The sequence below is a fragment of the Anguilla anguilla genome, chromosome 9 (genome assembly GCF_013347855.1).
Source record: "Anguilla anguilla isolate fAngAng1 chromosome 9, fAngAng1.pri, whole genome shotgun sequence".
Lineage (NCBI taxonomy): Eukaryota > Metazoa > Chordata > Actinopteri > Anguilliformes > Anguillidae > Anguilla > Anguilla anguilla.
This window is the reverse complement of record NC_049209.1, coordinates 41,009,171-41,033,966: the sequence shown is the minus strand read 5'-3', so window position 1 is coordinate 41,033,966 and position 24,796 is coordinate 41,009,171. Positions and strand designations below refer to the sequence as shown.

At 42.1% G+C, this 24,796-nt stretch overlaps 1 protein-coding gene across 12 annotated transcripts in view; it reads right to left on the bottom strand.

Annotated features, from left to right (window-relative positions):
• Positions 1–106: 106 nt before the first annotated feature.
• The window catches only part of LOC118235505 (teneurin-4), a 247,925-nt gene continuing 223,235 nt past the window's right edge, over positions 107–24,796 (bottom strand). For all 12 annotated transcript variants that reach the window (XM_035432920.1, XM_035432921.1, XM_035432922.1 and 9 more), the window contains 4 exons: positions 24,095–24,391; positions 18,773–20,387; positions 10,386–10,528; positions 107–3,428 (listed from right to left, as the gene is read on the bottom strand). In XM_035432920.1, coding sequence (XP_035288811.1) covers positions 2,670–3,428; positions 10,386–10,528; positions 18,773–20,387; positions 24,095–24,391 — 2,814 coding nt within the window. In that variant the 3' untranslated portion in view covers positions 107–2,669. The remainder of the gene's footprint in view (positions 3,429–10,385; positions 10,529–18,772; positions 20,388–24,094; positions 24,392–24,796) is intronic.

The following is a 24,796-nucleotide window of genomic DNA, read 5'->3' as shown; positions in this document are numbered from 1 at the left end:
AACAACTTGCGCTAAAAGTGAAAATATTATTATAAAAGTGAAGTGAAAGTGCAACCCCCCTGGATTTATCATCGTAACTACTGTAGCAAAATCATCAGCAAGATAATACAAACACAAAATATTATTTTTATTTCTTTTTTTAACTAAAGACTACACAGGATCACCAATGTAGCTCTAGAAGGCATCTACATTTGCATTTTATTTACAGCAGGTCTTTCTTATTTACATAGTCAAAGAATACAGTGTTGGAAACAAGTGTTGAGGGAAAAAAAAAGAAAAGCAAAACTGAGCAATCCTCAAAACGATTTAAACTTCAGAATAAAAAAGGGTTGTGTTGCAACGGGGCAGTTCTCAGTACAATTTCAAACAATGCTTATTTTCTCCGTCCATTTTTCACTTTGTAAAGATTGCAACAGCAAACAAATTCCACCTCAAATGGGGTTAAGGTCGCCAGAGTAACGAGCAACACCTATGATAGATGGGCATTCCTAGACTTTAAAAAATCAGATCCCAGTGCTAATTAGATGTCCGTGGATGTGGACAAAAGTGTTACAAAGGGTTGAACAATTTCATTCCTGGAGGGCCAATTTGTTCACGCAATGTGTTTTTGTCGCAACATGATTATTAATGGTTAATTTCTGGAATAGCTGCATACGCCAGTGCTGATCCACTCCTATATCGGACCACTGTAAAACAGTTCCAGCAAGGACATGTGCAGTCTGCAGCTGCAGCCGCAGCCCATGACTTTATCAAAAATGTCAGACGAAATAAATGATTGGACTGATTAAGTAATGAAAAGCAGAAGTTGGCAAGAAATCCCAAAACAGATCGGCCCTCGTGTACTCCGGGTGCAATATCTGAAATGTTGGCAGGTCTCCTGAAGACCGATTCAGATGTAATTAACATATGTAATGGCATAAATACTGCAACACGCTGACTGTATGAAAACACCTAAAGGGAAAGTATACAGAACATTGTCCACTGTGGGAAACGTAGGCAGCTGGACTGATCTGGGAGTGAGTATGTGCAAGGGAAGGTCCAGAGGTAAGGCTACTCACATTTCAACTGACTGCAGTACAGTTCAACAGACCTGCAGACCACATGTTAAAAAAACCAAAAAAACAGGCATATAAGTTTTATGATAGTGCCGTGCTACATTTGCCATTTGGCGTTCCCCTTTCTCTCTCAGACAGCTTCTCTGCCAGTCAGAGCTGAGACAGACACAGAGAAATTCTGTTTTCTGTAAAAGCACATTAAAGAAAAAACACAAAAAAGAACTAAAACCCCCCCCCCCCCCCCCAAAAAAAAGAAAAGAAAAACACTTAAGACATTATGAATGCTGGCCTAAAACAAGTAGAATTCTTCCCTGTACACTTAAAGTTCCACATTTCTAAAAACATTCTTATTAATAAAACAGTTTTCCAAACATGTTTGTACGTTATTTCACATGTGGAAACAGCCTTTAACATTTTTCAAGTACAACAGTTAGCAATAAATGGGACAATAGTTCACACTGCTTAATTCACATTTCTTATACTGTAGTTATATATATAAACAAGTCAAAATAAATCTAAAACCATTTGAGTAAAGTACCTTTAGCTCTTTAATACAAGATAATGATTTCAACAGTATTTTCTGGCTACTGCCTGCTTTAAAAGGAGTTGTTTAGTGACCACAGTATGATATGAACAATGCTTCTGCTATTGTCTCTCTTATGTGGCAAAGGGGCAAAAAACAAATAAAACAAAAATAAATATGATTTTCATAAAAGCGATACTTCACAAGCAGATCTGGTACCACACCTGGCTACCCACACACTCTCCATTTTGGTCAACTTTTAAAGACACTGCATTTATGTTCAGGCAAAGTGAAAGTCAGCCCTTGGGAGCTTTGAGAGAGGGTGAGTCTACGTATGTAGGAGTGTAGGTAAAGTCCTGCCCATTATTACAAAAAAACATTCAGAGGAAATGAGCACTTACTGAAACCAGCAGGGATGTGGACCCAGGTCAGAAGAACAGCAAAGGTGATGGGTTCCATGTCACATCATGTGCCCTTTAGTGCTTGTGCATGTATGTACGCATATGCATGTTCGTGTCTGTGTCTCTGCATATATATGTGAGTATGTGTAGAAGAATGTGTTCATGAGCATGTATGTCTGTGTGTGTGTTTGTGTGTGTGTGTGTGGTTGCGCGCGCACGTGTGTGTAAATGTACGTGTGTGTATGTGTGCTTTTCAACTGTGGGTTTTCAAGTATAAAATGCAAGGAGGGAAAGAGAAGGCACCTCCTTGGCTGAATCTTGATCAGGTGGAATGGAACAGGTTTGTGATTTACACCACGTACCTCATAACCTTTCCCACCACCCCTTTGCCAAGTATTTTCTTCATTTTACCAACACGGGGCAAAAAAGGTTTGTTGCCAGTTTCACTCTCTAGCAGTCGTACTTTAGAATGACTGTCCATCAGCAACTAACAACAAACACAAGCGTAAAGTAAAACTGGGCACTCTTTGTTAAGTACAGCGCAGCAGTAATAAAAGAGTTTAAAACGGAGTCATAGAAAGAAATAGAGTGGCCACATAAGCAGCTGTCTTTGGCAAAGAGTCCTCAACGCTGTCTATGTCCATCTTGCACAAGCGCACGCGTGCAGTGGGGCCTGTCCTCGCACCCGTGTCACCTGCGGCCCATCTCGCTCTGTCTCATGAAGTGGATGTTGCTGACGCTGTCCGAGAGCTCGGGGTACTGGTCCACCGAAACGACAAAGTACCCGTCGTACCCCTGGACCCGGCCGGTGCTGAGCAGCTGCTGCCGCTCCCCGTCGGTCCAGGCGCGGGACCCGTCCTCCCCCTCCCTGAGTCTCTGCCGCTCGCGGACCCACGCCTGGCCGACGGCCCGCTGCCGGGCCAGCTCCAGCACCCGGGCCTTCTCCTCGTCGGCGCTGCTGCCGTAGCGCGTGTTCAGGCACAGCGTGCCGTGCTGCAGCGTGATGTCCGTGATGCGCCTAGTCCTGCCGCCCACCACCGCGTTCACCTGCGTCACCGTCACGTTCACGCCCGTCTCCAGGGTGCGCCGCCCCGTCGTCATGCCGACCAGGGACAGGTCGGCCTCCGCGGGGCCCGACTTGACGAAGTAGTGGGTGTCCACGCCGTCCACGGTGAAGTGCAGGCCCTGCAGGTAGAGGGCGCCGTGGAGCACGGCCGCCGCCCGACGCCCGTCCTCGTTGGCCACGCTGATGACGTCGGCCGCCACCCGGCCATCCCTCAGGGCAAACTTCACGCCCTTGCCGAAGATGCTGGGTCCCGAGGCGAAGAGGATCCGGCCGGGGGCCTGGATGCACCCCGCGCTGGCCGCCCAGTAGATCTGGCCGAAACGCTCCAGCTTCACGAAGTTCCGCACCTGTCTCTTCACCTCACACTGCGCCCCCAGCACTGACTGCAAAACAGAGAGAGAAACTGCCATCATCCCATACATCCCCAAAATCATTTTTTAGTGACACCCATACTGCTTCACCTAAACATTTCCTGTGCTTTCCCCCCCTCCAAGTGGCAAAACGAAGAACAAATTTCTGAATGCCAACACTGGGATGCCATCGCACCTCCAGCACCAGCTCACTGCCCCCCCGGAGATGTAGAGATCTCCCACATCACATGGGAGCTTTTCAGGAAGCACAAACAGGAAGAGAAACCCAGGTCATCCTCGCCCTCCAGTACCATGCATGGGAGTGGTGAACAGGAGATGCGCTCTTCAGCATATGACAATCACTACATTTATTAACGGGCGCACTAAAGCACTGGTACACTGTCTGTATCTATACACGGCCTGCTAGCTGCGTGCGTGCTAGCCCTTCTGCCAGCTCTCGAAGTCCCCACAGTGTTCCACACTCCTACTCTCCCACCGCTCTGTTTCTCCAGTGTACGCTACGCATCCCAATAGCACGCTTCAGTAGGCGAATAGCAGCAGGGAGCGTCTCTGTTCTCTGAAGCTTCACCACCTCGCTCTCCTCCTCTCTGCCCAAGGAAGAACCATGCTGCTCCATTAACACTTCAAAAGTTTAATATTTCCCCGCCCAAGCTATGAGAAATTATCCATTCTTTTCATGTTAAGACAGGTGCGTGCTGTGCCACATGAGGTACGCGACCCTTTGAGAATTCTCCCGTTTGCTGAAGAGGAAGGCCACCACCCTGCTATTACATCTGTTTGTTTTAGCCATTTTCTTTTTTTTGAGGCACCGAGCCCTTGCTAATATAAAAGCACGGGATTTGCCCTTGGCAGCCGAAGGAAGTGCTCCAAATTCAAAACACCCCCTCGATTAATAAACTGGAATACATATTCGCCAACCAAGAAATGGATTCAGTATTTGGCTGACTCAAATATAAGATGCACCAAGGGAAGGGAGAAGTATCTTCTTTTCCCCACCACTTGAATTCCAATTCCAATTGAATTAATGCAGTCTCATACACTGTCAGTCTTGTGTTTGCATCAGCATGCATATTTAGTGTCTGTGTATAGTCTATAGAAATTATTATTATTATTATTATTATTATTATTAGTATTATTAATAAAACATTAACACAAGATATAACACTAGTAAGGTCATGATTTATTTAACAGCATATGAAGGGTTAGAAACGCAAGACCAAATTCAAGTGCCTCGGCCGATATTTTTCGCCCCGCATGTGAAAAGCCTCCTGTCTCTTTCATGCTCGGCTTAGACGGCTTCTTTGATATGATAAATAAGATAATAAATAAACGCTTGCCAGTATCCCTTTGGTAACCTGCCTGTTACTAATTTCATGTCTAGACTGCAATGGCCGTGATAAACAGCAATTGCCCCACGCTGAAAAAATAATTGGCAGCCTATTAATGCAAAATCCTTTCAGCCAGATTCACAGCATGAATAATTACGAATTAATAAGCAATAAAGGTATTTGTACGATTTTTCCAGATGTTAACGCAAATGTTTCAAAGAGATGAACCATGCACTTGCACACTGTTCGCTACTACCACAGGTTGCCGTGGTTACAAACACAATCTATGTCAACCGGAAATTCAGAAAAACATTACAGTAGACTATATCGAGAATGTTATAAATATAAATATGGCCTCAATATTAATGAAACTGAATGCTGTTCCAGGACAACCTTTTTCAACCCCCAAACCAAACCACAATAATTGTACTCTGGATCCACATTTAGTTTATATAAGGGCATATTGTACACAAAATTAAGCTTTTCAAGAAGACCACAAAAACATTTTTTGTTACTTAGAAGACTTTCTTTAACTTAAAATCATTAGCTTTCAAGTTAATTTTTCCAATACGATTACCTCAACTGCATTTGTAATGGGCTGAACTGATGACAACATCTAATATTGTTCTGGAAGATTCTATGATGCACATGAAGGATCAGCATGGCCATTGCACGCCCCTTGTTCTTTCAAGATTCATTACCCAGGATTTGAAAATGAGTGTCACTAGCAATATGAAAATGCTCAGAACATGAAACTTGTTCATTTATTACAAGAATGACATTTCAGAATCAGTGTGTGTGTGTGTGTGCTCGTGAGAATATGAAACCCCATCAAAATGATGGGCAACATTAACAACATTAGACAGAATTAGAAAAACACGAAGAAGAAACCAGCTGTTAAGTGTTTTCAGCAATTCCGAAGGGGGACGTGAGGTTTGTGTGGACATTGTGTTCTCAGGGGTGAGAGGAATCATCATCTCTAATATTCCTTGACAAGTGATACCCCCACAGAGAGCAGAAGCTCCATTAGAACAGTGAAAAATAAAATGTAAGAGAAAATGCATTGACCAAGCATGGAAATGGGTGGGGAATCGAGGGCTCAGACAGATGATTCTGGGGCAATGAATCGTCTGTGCTGTCTGTGGCCGTCTCCGACTGTTTTTCTGCTGGTCACACTCAAAAAGAAGTGTGGGCAAGAGACAGAAAGGGGGAATGGGAGGAAAAAGGGAATGAGAGAGAAAGAATGAGAAAGGGTGAGTGAGATTCAGAGTGAAAGAGACAGGGGGCGAGAGACTGTTGTACAAGGCAATGGGGAAGCTAAGAGTGGTTCATTCCCCTCCATGTTCAGTTACCCAGCAGGCACCAGGGCTACACTGCTTTGAAGCTCTGACCCTGGTAGGGAACACTATGGGTACAGGCTTTTGATCGGTGAAGTGTGTACATAACAAGTAATTTAAACAGACTTAACTTTTTTGAAAACACAGATTTGTCTGGGAATTAAAAAACAAAATGCACAAACATCACTAATGGCCTAATTGCAATGTTCAGCATCAAAGAGATTAAGAATGGGACCTCAAATGGCATCCAAGGGTCAGGTTCAGTGTGATGAGTGGCTGAAAGTTTGTGGTGGTAAATACCTTGAGATAAACCATCTCCCATTCTGTCTGTTCCTTCAATACCAAAGGCTGCTCTGGTTATACGGGTCATGCAAGCAAAACGCACTCCAAGACAGGATCTCTGCACTAAGGATACCAATGGCTGAGGATCAGCGGTGGATGTTAAAATGTCAGGGCCAGCACCGACAGGGGGAGGGCGTGAACCTTCTGACGGGACGCCGGAGTTTAAAGTTTAAACCTGCCGGTGCGATTACACTGTTACACATCTGTGACAGGACCGCACTCAGAGGCTCTACTGAAGACTTTACTGAGTTTACTGAAGCCTGCAGAGGAGTGTGTGTGTGTGTGTGTGTGTGTGTGCATGCATGTGCGTGCGTGTGTGCGTGTATGATCTTTGAAGTGAGTTCAAAAACAAAAAGCACAGAGTTCTGGCATTCTGAGACCAGATGGATCACCCTCGGCCAGAATGGCAGCAAACCCCCGTTGAACCCCCTCTCCCCTTGATAAGGCGGTGGCAGGGGTGGTGTTAACCTCCTCTCAGAATTGACTGTCCTGTTCCTGCTTTGAAGCCAGTGATAGAACAAGTATGGAGGGCCCCAAAGATGTGGGGGGGAATAAAGAGGGGCGACCCCCTGGGGTTGAGGGCTTTCTGTGCTGACATTTTAAGTGTTTTCTGTAGGACACGCCCAAGAAAGATTAAGACTAATTAATAAGAGGCACCTAGGGTTTGGATTGGGTTGGGGGATGCATTTTAACGCAGAGCTTTTCATAGGACATTCCCATAAAAATCCAGATGAACTAACAGGCACCTGTGTGTGTGTGTGTACATGTGTGTGTACGCGCATGTGTGTGTGTGCATGTGTGTGTGTGTATGCGTGCGTGCATGCTTGCGGGATGGGGGTTGGGATAGGGTGTACAGACATTGGATACAGTACTGATAATATTTTATCAGATCGTACAAATAAATACATTCCCCTAGGGCATGTTTATGTGTATTATTTTGTCATAAAATAACATTTCCAATGAATAACAAAGCCCATGTAAATATGTAAATGATTTGTGTAAATTACTGTGCTGGTAGTGTTTCACAGGGTAGGTGCCCTTTGTGAAATGTTAAATTCTGGATTAATGTACGGTCTCACTGGCACGAAGACTCATGGTTTTTTAATGTCAGAAGAGAGCAGTGCCCAAAAAAATGGCTAATCTGAGAGCTCCACAAGGACTCAAAAAGATTAAGTGTCGTCGTTATGGGGAAACACACTGCTAATTTCAATTTTGAAAGGGTAGTTTTACTCAACAAATTACCAACAGTATCTCTAAAACAATCTCTCCCTTGTGGCTCACAAAAGCCTTCCAGTTATTTCTATAAAATTGCATGACCTCTCCTGGGTTGTACCATCCCTCTGTACGTAATAGAGGCTGTCTGAAAGGTTACAACATACTGAAAAGAAACAGAGATAGAATAAATGATATTATTGCTGCTCCAAGGTGACTTAAACCATTTGGCCTTTAAGTTTTTAATTTATTTAATTTTAGTGCCCTTGAATGCATACGAAATTCATACTAAAACCAGAGTAAGACTGATGCCTTCTAATTGCTTTTGTGGCTGATCTACCGTAACATCTCTTTTCCCATTCACCAAGTGAAACCCCTGAGAATACCTTCGCTAGGCCTGCAGTGAGCTAAAAAATCCCATCAGGATTCGGTGCTGATTTTAAAAACTACATTTGAGCTACACCTAATTCCACAGTTTACCTGTGCAATTGAGACTGTGGTCTTTCAGCTGAACAGTGAAAGTGAAAGTCAAAAGTGCACTGCATATGCATGTGCACTGCAGATTTTAAATCATCACTAACCTCATCTTCATGATCGTCACCATTAACATCATCATCATCATCCTCCTGATCATCCTCATCATCATCATCATCATTGTCAACATTATCAACCATAATCTCCACCATAAGAATAAAAGTCATCAGTCAAAGAAAATGTGACAGTGGAATGGCTTAGATATAAGTTCTAAAAGGTCCTCAGGGAAACTGGCCAAAATGCTTTAGAGAGGGGGTTGCTGGGTGGCTTATTGTGTTATTGCACTATTCTATTGCATAGATGGGCCCCACGTATGGTACCAAATCTGGACCATGCCAGTGCAGACTGCTGGGAGCCCCATATAGCAAAGCACAATTGAGTCAACATCATTCAGACGGGAGGGTTCAGTTGGCTGGGAAAACAGCATCCCATTGCTCGCTAGCGACCCCCTGCTGCCAGATTGGGTCCGACTGTTGAGCTGCACATGAAGGGTCTGAGTCATGTTTGGGTGAGCCTGACTTGTGGACTGCAGCGTGCATTCTGGACTTTCGTATGCATATATTGGATCATAAACTGTGCAAACGGCGCTAGCGTCCGATTCATTAAACCTAAACTCGAAAATGTGTGGATTTTCATCATACAGAAGCTCCAGACCGTGTGCATTCTGCAAATAAAGACCCACTAGGGTAGAGCCAATTCTACATGCTAATTAATCAGACAGTTTTGGAAAGCCACCGTTCTGTTGCTGTGGGCGCCTTGTCCTGTCACTGCCCTCCTGGCCTGTACCCTAATAGCCCATTACTGACTAGAGTCTGTGTAGCTACTATTATCCCAGTGCTGTTATAATAGAAAAACTTCCAGAGTTACTGCACAGTTTGCACTGTTTTCCTGCCCTGCTTAATTTGTCTGTCTTTCTTGTCACGCTACTTACGACAGCTTCTGTGTGCAGGACACATGGAAACATGGCATGGCAAAATCTCTTTCTATGACTAAGAGATTGGCTGGCTGGTCAGCTAAGTATCTTGTAACACAAACTGATGAATTATGCAATGGTGGTTCACTACCTAGCTAAATAATGTTTTGGATGCCCCGTTTTGCCAACTTGCTAGTTGGCTAACAGATGTTTTGTAAATACTGTACATTTCTGATATTTAGCTTCTGCATGGAGGCCTGAAGTATAGAGCGGGATTCCATACATAAATTATAGAAAAGTAGAGTAGACTGGATACACACACAATAAAACAGTTGTGAAAATGGATGGATATGTCCAATAAAATGTGAATTATGACCATGTGAGTGTCCTTTTGTTGAACTTTCGAAGGGGAGTAGGTACCTGGAGAGGCTTAGTCTACAACTACAGCACTGCACTGCAAGCATATTGTAATATTGTATGGTTAATATTGTATAGAATTATTAGACGAAAGACATCACAATTAGTCCATTGCTTTTTAATCATGTGAGTAAATTTAAATTAATGCCCTGAAGAACCCTGAAAATTTCAAACAAGAACCCTGAAAATTGCCCAATTTCTGATTTCTTCCCCATGGCCAGCTCTTTTTCTCAGTTAGCTGGCTATTTGAAAATGGGGAGTGCCATGTGTGTAACCCAAACCCAGCGCTTACTTATTTAAGTGGCCTCAAACCCCATCCCGCGTGGTGGTGCCTATCTGACTGAGGGTGAGAATAGGAGCCACTGACAGAGCTGAAATCAATGGGGTGGGGCAGGGGGGATTGAACAGTTCAATCCCCCCCCCCCCCCCCACTGCCCACCCACGGACATGTTTTTTCCATTAAGGAGAAAGAAGATGTGGGCGGAGGAGTGGCGGACATGCTAATCCTTCTGTGCTGTCAGGGGCAAGAGCTGTGGTGTCTGAGGTGGGAGTGGGGGTGGGGGGGGGGGGGGGGTGGATATGGCTGGGGAGGGGTCAAGGGGGGTCATGAATCATTATGTAATCTTCTGCTTTATACTGTCTCAGGCATTATTTTTGGTACCACTATTTGGTTCCTGGCAAACTTGCTTCTACCTTGCACAATGTCTAAAAGTCTGTACAGAGGGCTCTTTAAGCCCAATGGGATATTTATCAATATGTACAGTATCATATTTACAGTATTTGTTTGTGTTGTACTTTTTTGTAGACGAGATGATTTCATCTCGAAGGGTTGACCAGATTAAATAAAGGCAAGATAAATGGATAGCCGGACAGATGGACAGCATACCTTGCTGCTGTCCCACTCTTGGGTCTTGGTCTGTGTGCGGGTCAGCTCGTAGGACGGCTCCATGGCCTCTGTATTGGGCTTGGGGTATCCGGGGATAACGTTGTACAGCTGAAAACCAAAAGTCAGCAGCCAGCTGTTGACATCTGGAGGAGAAACAGATGACATATTTGCATTTACATCATATCCAGAGTGACTTACAAAGAGCATACAAAATATCAGCAACGAGCTGAGCTGATGCCAAGTTAACAGTGTCACAACCAATATAATGAGTCATTACACAAACTTAAAACTTAATGGTAAGTGCCGTTGTAGGTGCAGGAGATGGAGGATAGAGTGCTTTAAATAAGAAATGTATTTGAGGGCACACCAATAAATGTATCAAAAATAAAAAGATTTCTAAAAAAGAAAAAAGGAACTCCAAGCTCCAAATTATTCTGCTTTTATGAAATACAATAGAGCCATCAGCCGCTGACAGTACACCTGATGATACAAGGTTTCTACTCATATATCAAACAAATGTAGCTAGACGCATGGTTTTTTTGATACTGACACATTGCATTTATTAAGCATGCACAAAGAACCAGAAACAATACCGCGTATTTAGTATTCCCACCTTTAAGGTATGATTCAACATATCAGTGGCAAGCAGACAGATTCATCTGCCCCTAAATTCTGAAAGGATTTCTGGCACTTCTGCAAGTAAAAACCATGATGGGGTTTTCATTTACTTAAGTCTCAATGGTTCAAGATCTTTAATTCTAGCCATACACACTTGGGTTCATTTAGGCTACAAATTACTTCTTTTGAAAACCTCAAAAAGTTAATTTGAGTCGTTTTTATGTGATGTGATTTCCTATTTAAATATCTTCAAAAACAAAACAGAGCTGCAAAGGGTGTGCTACAGAGAGGTTTCCATTTTAGGTTTCTGTCTAACAGTTGTTTTATTGCACTCTGCAGCCATCCTTCTGAGGCATCACAAGACGCTTCAGACTTATGTGGCCTAATAAATACTCAATTACCTAACTGGATCACAGTAAAAGAATGCAGATAACCAATGCTAAAGGCTCTGTTTTGTACTATTTAGACAGACCAAAGAAATCTGCAGGAGTGTGGCGCTCCAGGGAAAAGCCAGCCAAGCCTTGGTTTGAGGGACATCTATTTGCCATTGTTAAAGGGATATTATTTTCTTTCCTGAAGAGAGAGGACTGCGGAAATTGACTCATGAATTGAAAATTGAAGCCTGTCATTTGGCTGTCAGAGTGGCCCTTGGTTTGAGATAAGTTTGGCATGCGGTATGGGTGAGGTTTGTCTTGGAGCTCGGCAGCCGCTTGGGGAATATGCATATCAAATGCAAACAGCCGTCAAAAAGTCCATCTGCGGTGTCACTGATAACAAAGCATGAAAATGAGAAGACCATAGAATATTTATGAACCCTTGTTGTCGTGTATTGGCTGTCAATAGGGATTCCTGGATGATGACCTTTATCTACAGACTGAAATATAAGAGAAAGGGAAGCTATTTGTGGCATATGCAGATATGAAAGTCAAACCCACATAAAAACAGCTTGGGTACAGTTTGCTTTTCTGGGCAATTCCTCCCTAATGCAACACAATATGGCCACACAAAGCAAAGCCCTAAATACTATTCTGTGGAGCACCTCACTAGAATATTAAAGACATAAATCCACAATTTACACAAGCATCTGTATTTCTGCATTGTCCTCAGTCAGGGAATGCTGGACTTTCAGGTCTAGAGAGAAAACCCTCTATCATTAAGGCCTAAACTGATTTAGTAATTGGACATGACCATATATCTAGCTGACTGGGGTTTTGTAGAATGTGTCCTTTCATGTAACAAGACTGCTAACTCCTTATAAAACCTCAGTAATCTAGTCGAATACCTGCCTCTGTATGGTTTTACTGCTGTTTGTTTTTCTTTTTTTTAACTTCTTTTAAATGTATAATAAAAAATGGAAGCAGTTAGGAACAGCAGATAAAGTCTATAGCCCCCTGGTCAGACTGCAGTCAAGGTATTACAGGGGGTCCAAGGCATAAAACATATTTGATGTGCTCAACGTCACAAACACTGTGGAAATAACCTTTAGAGACGGTGTTCATAGGATTTTTATGCGCTGGTATATGGGCTGCTCACTCTCACTAAAAATCCCGTTTTATGAGTTGAGGTGACTTGAAAGAAATCCCTTTTACAGATCATCTGTTTTTACGGTATCTCGCCACTTTAATCTTTCACATCTTATTGCTCACAGCAAATTGTGTCTTTTTCTGAAACCTCAAAAAAAAAAAAAAAATTCACACCAGGGAGAACAACAACAAAAAAAAAGATTTTTTTTAAAAAAGAAGAAATTTCTGGGACAAAAAAGGCCTGAAAAGCAACTTTAAAGACATACTTAACTGCTAGCAATGGCCAGACATTGCGGCACCTCCTGTTGTCACTAACTCTTTGTTCTGCACCTGACAAAGCCTTTTATAAACACATTTTGTTAGGATGGCGAATATAATGCTCCTTAATTCTTGGAGAAGGATTGGAAATGTCAGCGCAATCAATCAGAATTGGGGGTGCTGGACTGCCACTGTGAGATGCCCCAGAGCACAAAATCTAACAGTCTGTTTAGCATTCGGCCTCCTGGTTAGAGCCATAATGGCGGAGTGCCAAGCTTAACGGCTCACTGTTTAACTTGGTAATAACTACAGCCACCACATGCCATTACACACATACAAAGAGAGGTGGAATGGGAGCTGACAAGGTGTTAACTGTCAAAACGAGACAAGAATGTGAATGCAAATGCTTTTAAATGCTTGTTCTTCAGCTATATTAGACTGTGAATGACATCTACTAGAATTAAACTCATTTTTAACGTTAAAAAAAGAAACTACAATTTGCATCTGAGAAATAATACAGGTTCAGTATTATTTAATTCCACTCTGCCAGCCATTTCCCCCCCTTTCTTTAGGATGTAAGAGTCCAGCACTGGACGAAAGGGTCCCAGATGGAACTGCTTTGGCCAAATAGCACTCAACAGCCAGTCACAACAGGGTAGAACAAACCCATTAACAAATGAGCCTGGTGCATGGGCAAATGCATTACCCAGCGTTGAGTGCCCGGTGTAGTGCTGATCATCAAAAAATCTATTTCTCTGCTTTACTGAACCATGCCTCGAATATACTTTCTGAGCACAGGCCAAGACTCCTATATAGAAAAATGTGTGTACACACTACAAATAATAAATAAAAATTTCAATAATAAAAATTTTATTAATGCTGAGAGAGCGAGCGAGAGAGAGAGAGAGAGAGATTCTTAAAATCCCCATTCTAACCCCCACCCAGCCACAATGGCTGCGTGCACACATCTTGACATGTCTGTCTTCTAAAACAGGTCCTAAATTTATACCACATGAACTGCCAATGTCACATAGAGGTTAAGTTTAACTAGGTTTCAAGTTGAAATCCCCACATAGGGGTTTGCTGTTGAACCATTGAGAAAAGGCACTTAACCTGCACTGCTTTAGGTAATACCCAGCTGTTTAAATAGATAATTGGTCTTATGTAGCTCTCCTTGGATCAATAAATAAATTACATATATGAATTCTATATGCAGTTAAATGCTACAGCTTTGGGGCAGTGACAATTTTTGTTGTTTGGGCTCAGCACTCCAGCACATTGGATTTGAAATAAAACAAGGTTAAAGAGCAGACGGTCAGCTTTAATTTGAGGGTATTTACATCCATATCAGGTGCTCCTTTAGGCATTACAGGCCCTTCTTATAGACAGTACCCCCATTTTAGTGCAGCAAAGGTAATGGGACAAATTAAGATTCGATAACTTCCTGAAATAAGCAAATCAACAGATATCACCAAAAAAAAGCACATCAACAACACTGTCAAGGTTTCATTTTTTCATCTACGCAATATCTTCAGACTCAGACCCTCTCAGACCCTCTCCCGATGCAAAACAACTCATTCACGCCTTCATTTCCAGCAGACTGGACTACTGCAATGCACTCCTCACTGATCTTCCCTCCCGTCTCCTACACAAATTGCAATTGGTTCAGAACTCGGCCGCAAGAATACTGTCCCGCACATCCTCCTGGTCTCACATCACCCCTATCGTGAAAGATTTACACTGGCTCCCAATCACATCACGCATCACATTCAAACTCCTCCTCCTAGTTTACAAATCCCTAAATGGCCTCGCACCCACTTACCTCTCTAATCTCCTGCTCCCCTACCAGCCACCCAGACAGTTACGTTCATCCACTGCCGGCCTCCTCACCACCATCCCCTCTCAGCGCCGTTCTTTTGGCGACCGCGCCTTCTCAGTTGCCGCCCCCAAACTCTGGAATGCCCTCCCCCTGACATCCGTACCTCACGGATGTCACCTGACTCACTCACCTCCTTCAAATTTTTTTTTGTCTCTGAATTGTATGTTTCATTGTATGTATGTATTTATGTATGTCCCACTTATTGTAAAGCGTCTTTGAGTTCATGAAAAGCGCTATATAAAATAAATGTATTATTATTATTATTATTATTATTATTATTATTATTATTATCATCACCAGATGCTGGGTATCTTCCCTGGTGATGCTCTGCCAGGCCTGTACTGCAACCATTTTCAATTTCTTTTTGTTTATGGGGCATTTTCCCTTCAGCTTGTCTTGACAGATGATTAAATTGACATCTTAGATGCTATTCTAGAATGTTGGGGTCGCTGTCTGGCTGGTAAAGCACTGAGTTTTGAGGTATTTGGTTGGATCTGAGGAGATGAGATGTTGCTGTACACATCAGAATTCATCCTGTTGCTACCATGAGCAGTGAGTCAGTTCGAGTGGCAGCCATACATGCCCAAGCCATAACACTACCACCTCCATGTTTCACAGATGAGGGGGAGTGCTTTGGATCAGGAACAGTTCCTTTTTTCTCCACACTTTCTCTTTCCATCACTTTGATACAGGTTAATGCTCATCCCATCTGTCCACAAGACTTTGTTCCAGAACTCTACAGTTTTTAAAAATGTACTTTTTTAGCAAACTCTAACCTGGCCACTCTTGAGGCTTACCAGTGGTTTGCATCTTGCATGTAACCCACTGAGGCTATCCTGGTGTAATCCTCTCTTTATAGTAGTCTTTGACAAATCTATACCCACATCCAGATTTGTGTCAAAACACGTCAATATTTGATGTGTTGCCATTTTTTCAATTTTTTAAACATTTGATGCGTTGCAGTGATTAACCTCTTACCGCAAAGCCCCTAGATTAGTAACTCAGACATTCAGTGATACTGCAAGCAAAGTATGAGTTAAAAACAGAAACGCGTTGTTTTAGTTTCATCCGTAGACAATACACGACAACTATACCGAATACGCAGTTTTGCAGCGCCACCATTGTCGCTCTGTTCGTTCATTTAACACACACCCCCTCCCTGCAGTCTCATCTGCAACTACACTGCCCACCCATGACATAATGGACAATACTGTCTATCTTGGCATTCATAAAAATATTCCTTCACCACTCAAAAATCGTATTCCATCATAGCAATAAGATAAACCCGAAAATAGCCCTAAGATATGCCAATACAGCAGTGAAAACGCAGCTCACAGAATAAAGAAATAAACGAGAAAAAGTTTTATAAAAATGATGCCATGTCATTCTACATTCAATATCTGGGACTAAATATTGAATAAATATACAACCTTACCATTGGTTTTACGCATAGAAATGTCCCTTTTGAGACTGAGTGGTCATATATTGTCTTGTACAATCCGTTTGTGAAATATACACGCACTTGTGATGCCTGGGTACCTTCCAAAATAGCTGTGCGTAATACCACACCTGTTGTTTACGGAGTTGCCGCCCGTGTTAGTACAGTCTGGCTTGATTGACAATCCATTTATTCAGTAGGTGAGAGTATAAGCCTTCTAACGATGCATAGCATGTCTAATTTTGCTTTTGGAATAGCGTTTTATAGGTCAGCGTAATCGAAAGTGTTGTTATCATCGCATGTTGTCAACGATTTTTTGTAATTTCTTGAAAAATACTATTATTGAGGACTTCTGGGCGTAGCTAAGCCATAATGTTTGCTGATAGACCTAGCTGACATCGTTTTCTGGTGTAAGACAGAAGCGGACAGAACTATATCATTGATTTACTGTCTCTGTCTCCATCTACTGAACACAGATAAGGTTTCATCATTGCTATGTAAGTATTACTGCTCTAAATATTTCGGTTATATACGCTATTTTTGAAATTGAGTGTATTTAAATAGGTTAGTGGTATTTTATAATGAGGATATTTCACACTGTAATGTAAGCCTTTGTTGGTAGTCTTGTAGGTAGTTGGTAGGTTAAAAATTGTTTTCATGTCGTCCCATTCCCATACAAGAAAACATACGAGAGTACAGAGTATAGAAATACATACAAGAGTTAATTATTGCACATTTAGGTAATGTACAGCATTGTGTGACAATATTTTTGCATTATTTTAAAATCTGATATCAATGTTTCATCTTAAACCTTCATAAGGGGCTCATATGCTTTACAATGGACAAAAAGCATTATATTCCTTTTTGGAGAGATTTTGGATATGTTGCTGGACCCCTAGTTATTTTAGACCACTGTACTGACGTAAAGCTTGTAATTCCCACTTGAAAATGATGCAACAGTGAGTTTCTTGCGTAAAAACAGTTGATTTGTAGTGAAATACGTGAATATGTTGTGATTTACAGCAATGCATAATTTAGACATTTTGGGTAAATTTAGAGATGCTGGGTACACTGCTTAGTTTTTGCTTCATAGATCTGTAGTAGTTTTACATATCCACCCTTAGATTTTATGAACATGTCGTCAAGAAGTTTTTGATCTAGGACATGTATAGTTTAACCTGCTGTATATACGCAATCTCTAGTATTTCATTGTGAACTAAAAAAGAGCAAATACATTTTAGATTTTTTGCCTAGAGAATTGCATTTGTGGCACTTTATTTCTTCCAAAATTATGAATATAAAGTAATATAAGTATTATAAAAGTATTGTAAATGGTACAAATGTCTTGTTTCATTTAAGCCATTTTTCAAGTCTCTGTGGTGTTCACATCTGGAGTTATAAAGCTTTAAATAGGGTACCCCCTAAATGGGCAAGGATTGGCCAGATTTGGCATGTGCGCTAACGGGTTAAGATGTATGGAAATCCAAGCATAGTTTCATTAAGGGGTGCATCACAATGAATATAACTGAAAGCATGAACATGCTCTCTATGGTTACGTTAAAGGGCACATCACAATCTCGAACAAACATAAGAGAACGCATAATTATGCAAAGGACATTTCGTAGTGGTGACACATGCCTTAATACAATATGCTAATCTATGCAAAATTCCTGCATTGCTATTAGCTGAGGTTCTTTTCAGCATGTTAAAGCGAGCAATAATGCCATGTCAACACAGGTCAAAAATAACTGCTATGAGTTATTTTTGCCACATCAAAGCACAAGATGAGTTGCTTATGGTTACCATAGCAAGGATTCTATCTTCTAGCGACATAGCTCAGGAGGTAAGACCGATTGTCTGGCAGTCGGAGGATTGCCGGTTCAAACCCTGCCCTGGGTGTGTCGAAGTGTCCTTGAGCAAGACACCTAACCCCTAACTGCTCTGGCGAATGAGAGGCATCAATTGTAAAGCACTTTGGATAAAAGCGCTATATAAATGCAGTCCATTTACCATTTACCATTTACTTCCTTGTTTACAGTTACTTCCTTGTTGGTTGCAATACTGATCTGTCAAATATCTAGGTCAATATAGCGAACATGGATATAAATAGCAATGATAGTGAGATGCTTGCTGTAGCAGCAGTGCTGCTAATAAAAGCAAGGCTTCATAAGAGCCGAACATCCAGTCCTTGGAGGCAGCCATGGGTGCTTCAGCGCCAGGTACACAGAGCACACACACAGTTGTGCAAGTGCCTAGAAAAGCTGGTGTCACCGTTGATTCAGGATGAGACTACTCGTATACCACGTGTACACTTTATTTACTTATTTATTTTTAAAAATGTATGTTGACGCTAGTGCACCCCCCACCTTCACAACACCCACTAATTAAAAAATTCTAGGGGAAACACTGAACACCCTCTAATTAAAGCTGACAGTCTGCACTGGAGTATAGAGCCAAAACAACAAGAATTGTGTCACTGTCCCAATACTTTTGCAATTAACTGTATATTTTGGACAACTCAACCATCTTCATAACAATTTCCTGTTTATACATTTTATATTACATTATTGTTAAAGAGTAAGGAAGTGGAGATGGGAGGGATGGCAAAAGTATACATAAACCAGCCAAAGTATACATTTTTTAAATCCAGCCTGGCTCACTCCTTGCTCACCTGTCATGTAGCATTTGATCTCACCGCTGTTGCTGACGGGGTTGTTGCTCTTGAACATGTAGAGGTTGAAGGGCACGATGTTGTTGGCGTTCAGTTGCTTCCAGATGTTGTGGTCCGGGGTGGTCCATCGGCCGGCCAGCACATCGTAGTCCCGCCGGCCCATGTGCACCAGCCTGGTCAGGGGCTCATACAGGCCCCCCTGGTAGCCCACAATCAGCTGGAAGCTGGGGTTAGAGTCCAGGTAGACCTCTCCATATGCTGTGTACAGCATCTGTTTGATCATAAGGCCGGTCCCGCTGAAGACCGCCAGGGGCGTGCCAATGTTGTCGCAGGCCACATAGAACTCATCGCCGCTGCTCAGCTCCATGGCGAACAGGTGTCCCTGGAGGTCATAGTATAGTGAGGTGATCTCGGAGCTTGAATGGTTGTACAGGTGGGTGACCCGGGTGGGGCTGGATAGGTCAGCGTAGAAGAACTGCAGATGATGCCCATTGCTGCTCCGGCTCGACACCCTCCGGCCCAGTCCATCATAACGGTACTTCACGCTCCACCCGCTGACCCGGTTGTAGGCCCTGACAAGCAGGCCGGCTGAATTGTACTCGAAATACTCATTGCCCCTCTGCTTGAGGAAGCCGTCCTCGTCCATTCGGTACTGGACATCTCCTAGCCTCGTGATGCGGTCCCGCAGGTCGTAGCGGAGTGGGGTGAGCCGAGCACTGTTCCCGGGGCTCAGCACGTGGAGGTTCCCGTTCAGGTCGTAGTTGTACTTCCAAAGGGGCTTGTCGTTGACTGAGACACCCTGCAGCTGGCCGTCTGGATCGTACTCATAGGTATAGCGGGTGGTGTTAGCATAAGGCCCCACCTTCAGCTCCTTAGTCACCACTCGACCCATGTTGTCATACTGAACCATCATCCAGTACATGAGCGAGCGGAAGATCTCATACTGCACCTCCTTGATGCGTCCATAGGCGTCAAAGTGCTTGGTATGTGTCATGACGGCGGTGGTAATGATCTGATTGATGTCATAATAGATGACGCCGAACTTGCCGAACTGCTCTGTCTTCCCCGCGACGTCATCATAACGGTAGAGGTCGATGGGCAGCGGGGTCTCGTTGATGACCGCCTGCATGCTGGTCACACGGAAGCTGTTGTCATAGTTGTAGTCGAAGCGGGCGTTGACCATTCCCTCCTCACTGAAGCGGAAGATCTGCCTGTCGATGAGTGGACCAATCTGCCGGTACCGGATGGTGCAGGTGAACCCCTCGCTCTGCAGGTTGACGGTCTTCAGCATCCCCGCCGTCTCGTCGTAGCTGAAGGCCACGCGTGTGGTGTCGTACAGCAGGTCCAGGAGCTTGGACAGCTTGCCATATTTGTAAATGACACGCCTTCCCGTGCCAAGGTATGTGGTACGCAGCAGGTTCCCATCCTCACTGTAGTCCTCCAGGACGGATGCATTACCCTCAGGTGGCCGGTATGTGTTCCGGTAATACCCAACTGACCTTGTGGTCTCCAGGGTTTGCCTCGCCACATTGGGCATGGTCACTGAGGAAAGACGGTCGTTCTTGTCGAATTCAAAGATGTACTGTCTCTGGCTATAAAGCAGCAGCACCATGGACTGGACACAGATAGGGTGAGAGAGAGGGAAGAACAAGTTATATTTACATGGATTAAGCAAGATTCCTTTACTCAAAGCAACTTAAAACAGATAGCAGGTTATTTACTGACGACTCCTAACATAACATGAAATGCCACAGTAGGTGCAAGAGTGAAATTGAGGATGTAGTATTTTCAGCAGCAGATGGGTTTAGGATATAGACAGGCAGAAGAGAGACAGTTTGACATTCTCTGGTTCTTCAACTTTCCCTTAAATTTTATCTTTAAAGACGTCTGGTAATTACCTCTGAAGATTCCAACAAGACAGCGACAAGGCCAAAAAATAAGAGAGAGGATAACTGAATCTATCGTGTTAAATCAATACGTATTTCACTTTGGTATAACATGATTGATTTTGCAGAGTCACACCTTTCTATTTTTGTGGTGTGAATACTAGCAGCACGAGCTGTCCCTTCTGAACACTAACAGCATTGCCATTCCTCCCGGTTGTCAGGCTCCCAATGAACTCCCGTTCATGATGTCGGGAAGATTAATAGTTTTAAAGGACAAACTAAATACTCAGGATAAAACAACAATGCAATGTTTTTTTCTAAATCAAAGATAACTTTTTGTGAGCTGATCAGTTGTTTTCAGGGTTAGGTTAACTACAAACAGAGAAATTATTTTCAGATAAAGTACTGTGTGATACAAGCCATAGTTGGATTAAATTTTGTTATTACATAGGCCTACACAACTACTGTACTTGATGGATTACCTGTGGGCTTATAACATGTTAGCTACCTATTTTATAGTATATGCTATATTCTATAGGCCTATTACTTGCATGTGAATTTAAAAACAACAGATTCAGAAATGAAGTCCTTCAGGTTGTATGAAATTAACTTAGCCTAGTTAAAATAACAAAACATTTTTCTGGGTCATATTTTGCTTTCAAGGCAATAAAACATTGAAAATACATTAGAAATCCAAACATATGTTTTCTTACATTAGTGCTCTTTTATCAATCTATCCACCATAGTTAGCTTGTGCTTTAAAGCTTTACATTTTACAAAGGTTCCAAAAATGAATGGGAGTGAATTAAAAGCCTGACAACTGGGATGAACAGTGAAGTCATTAACAGTCAGCGAGGACTGAAGTTGCTAGCATTCACTCCATACAAGTACAATGGGGAAGGCTCTACAAAATTAGACCACCAAAACAGAATATAAATAACTTTAAATAACTGTTTATTTTCTTTATGATTTGTTTAAGCTTATCTTGCCTATACCCTGGAATTGTTTTACTGATTTTAAGCCAAGCTGTGTGTTGTACTCAGGCTAGCTGTTGAATAATAAAAAAAAAAGACAAAATATCAATATAGGTATTGGCCGATGCTGAATGCTATTGTACTCAAATCGGATTGGGAGACAACAAACCCGCATCAGGAAGTTTGTATAACACAGGCTTCAGGTTTTTCCTTTATAGTCAACACAATATAACTTTTCAGCAAAAAAAATAGAAAATCTCAGTAGAGGCCAGTGTGTCACATATCCTTCACACTACACTTTAGTGTGATCTTCACTTCCCTGGAATGTATATTTTCATGGATTGAGAAAATGAGGTCACAGAGACATTAAGGACAAATCTTACACTCGACTGCCTAGTTCCCAAAATTTCACACATTTCAAGGTGACTATACTGGCTTTTTATTGGCTTTGGTAATTTGTAATGAACCAATATAAATTAACTGAAAATTTTAAAATGAAATTTGGTATGCAAATCCCGCTACCCAAATATTTTGGCCAGAATAGGACTTTAAACAATACATCTTCTGTAATAGATGTTTTATTTAAAATTCTGAAATCTGCTAAAATTTTACAATTAATTTAGATTCATTTTTAAAATGCTTTTAGGATAAAAAAGCATTTCATATATTTGCCCCTGGTCTGAGAGGCAGAAGGCAATGGTGGCTTCTGATTCTGCATTATTAGAGCTGTCGCTTGGCATTAGCACAACTCTTTCTATCTTCTGAAACTCCGGCACTTTCTGTTCTTTTGAAACATGGAGTGCTTTCTCACTCCTGTAATATGATTAAGCGTGAACAAACACGGGGTGTTGCCTCCTACAACCCAGCAGGTGTGTGCATGTGTGTGTGTGTGTGTGTGTGTGTGTGTGTATGTGTGTCTGTCTGCCTGTATGTGTGTGTGTGTGTGACAGAGTGAGACCAAAACCCTTCCTGAGAATGAATATGAAATCCTGAACAGATCATTTGATGGTGGAAAAAACAAATATTTTGGTAAAAATAACACAAAGTTTTTTTGGCAATTTTTTGAAAGGTAAATGGACTGCATTTATATAACGCTTTTATCCAAAGCACTTTACAATTGATGCCTCTCATTCGCCAGAGCAGTTAGGGGTTAGGTGTCTTGCTCAAGGACACTTCGACACGCCCAGGGTGGGGTTTGAACCGGCAACCCTCCGACTGCCAGACAATCGGTTTTACCTCCTGAGCTACGTCGCCCCTCACAGTAAGTTAAAGGTAATCACAGCTAATCAACAGTTTTCATGGATCATATGCTGTCAAGTTTGATTTTGATATACATCTCATAAACATGAAAAATTCTTACTTTGCATTTATTGTTCATTGGCTTTTTTCTTTATTATCCATTTAATTTCTGTATGTATTTCTGTTTTTAATTGTTTATGGATGTTCTTATACTACACTGTGGTCCTGGGCGGTACTGTATTCCTTTTTTTATACACCTTGGCACATACATTCACTCTAGTATACACAGCTAGTAATTGATAAAGGTAACGAATGTATCTCTAACTCAGTTACACTGACATCTGCACTAGCTAGCTAGCTGCAAACAAATGCTAAAACGAGAATCATTTACTAGATTTAAGTATTTCTAAATTATGAACAGAAAGTGAAGCTTGTTTTATCACATGGAAAGATGTAGGCTACCCACTGTATGCTACAAAATTATAAATAGTAGCCTAGGTAATGCTCTGCACAGTCCTAATTATGATTATCAATATTCTGCAGTTCAATTTATTGTGTTGTATTGTAGCGATTGATGGTATTAATTAATAAAGACATCTTTGTTGAATGGATTACCTTGTATTTGTGATTTTCATTTATTCACATAAGAAATCTTGACACATGTCTTGTGACACATCACATGACAAAGAAATCTGCTAGGCAGCTGAGATGTGTTTGAAGGCAAAGGGTTCTAACATGAAGTCATTGACACTTTTGGTAAAAACATTTGTTGGGAGGACACAGCTATAAATTGTTTGTTGATTGGAAGTATGGAAGACTTAAAATGGTAGTAGGGGGCACAAAAGAAAGAGTGGACAAATGCTAATAGATATTAGATTAAATGATTAAAAGATATTATATGGAGTGATGGAGGCTTTTCTATAATTTTTAGTTAAATATAAGCTTCCTGCATTATTGTCTGACACTGAATGGCTGATTTGACTGGAAATTGAATAAACAAAAGCATGCTCTCTGAAGTATTGTGTATTGGAAGATCCAGATATTCTGCAAACTTCAAGCAAAAACAAAAGGGATAGTGAAAGAAAGATGATGCCCCCTTCCCCACTTATCCTCATGTGAATAGCTGGAATAAAAAGTGGAAATAAACACTGAGTTACAGGAATAAACCTCAACCAACAACATTTACAAGAAATGAAAAATAAATTAAATACATTTCTTTTTACCTTCTCCAGGTACGTGTAGGTCCAGGATTTCCCGTCTGCAAATATCTGCGAGGTGAGGCGGCCATTGGTGTCGTACTCCATGCGCACGGACATGGTGCCCCTCTGGATGCCCGCCACATGCCCACCAGGGGTGTAGGTTACATTGATGCCATTGAGCCGGCTGCTGGGGGCCCAAAGCGTGGGCCTACCGTCCTGGTCGTAGTGGATACGCAGGGTGAACTTCCTGTGGTCGTCGTACACCTTTTCTGTTCTGGTGATACGGTCGAAATCCAATGACAGCAAGTTCCTGTTATGCACCTGTTGAACAATTAATTTATAAAAAAAGGAGACAATCTGGTCAGAGATAAAGAGATGACATTGATTCAATAATTCTGTATTGTCCCGAGTCAAAGGCATTTTGTGGCCACTACTTCAGAAATAAGTAAAAGAGTGTATTTCTCTAACATAAATTCATACGGGGCTACATCAGCATTTTTATACACCTTCATACAGTACACATACATACATACAAAAGCCAAGGTTTCAGGTACTGAGATGGTAAGACTGGAGGGTCGTAGTGCCCACGTAAAAGCAATAAGTGCTAGCATACACATTAGCTACTGCCGGCCTACTCTCCCTCTCGCCATCCTGCTCGCTTCAGAACAACACCGTCTGGTGGAATCTGTGAATTCTGCGAGGGGCCTGCGGGGGGTTGGGCACGGA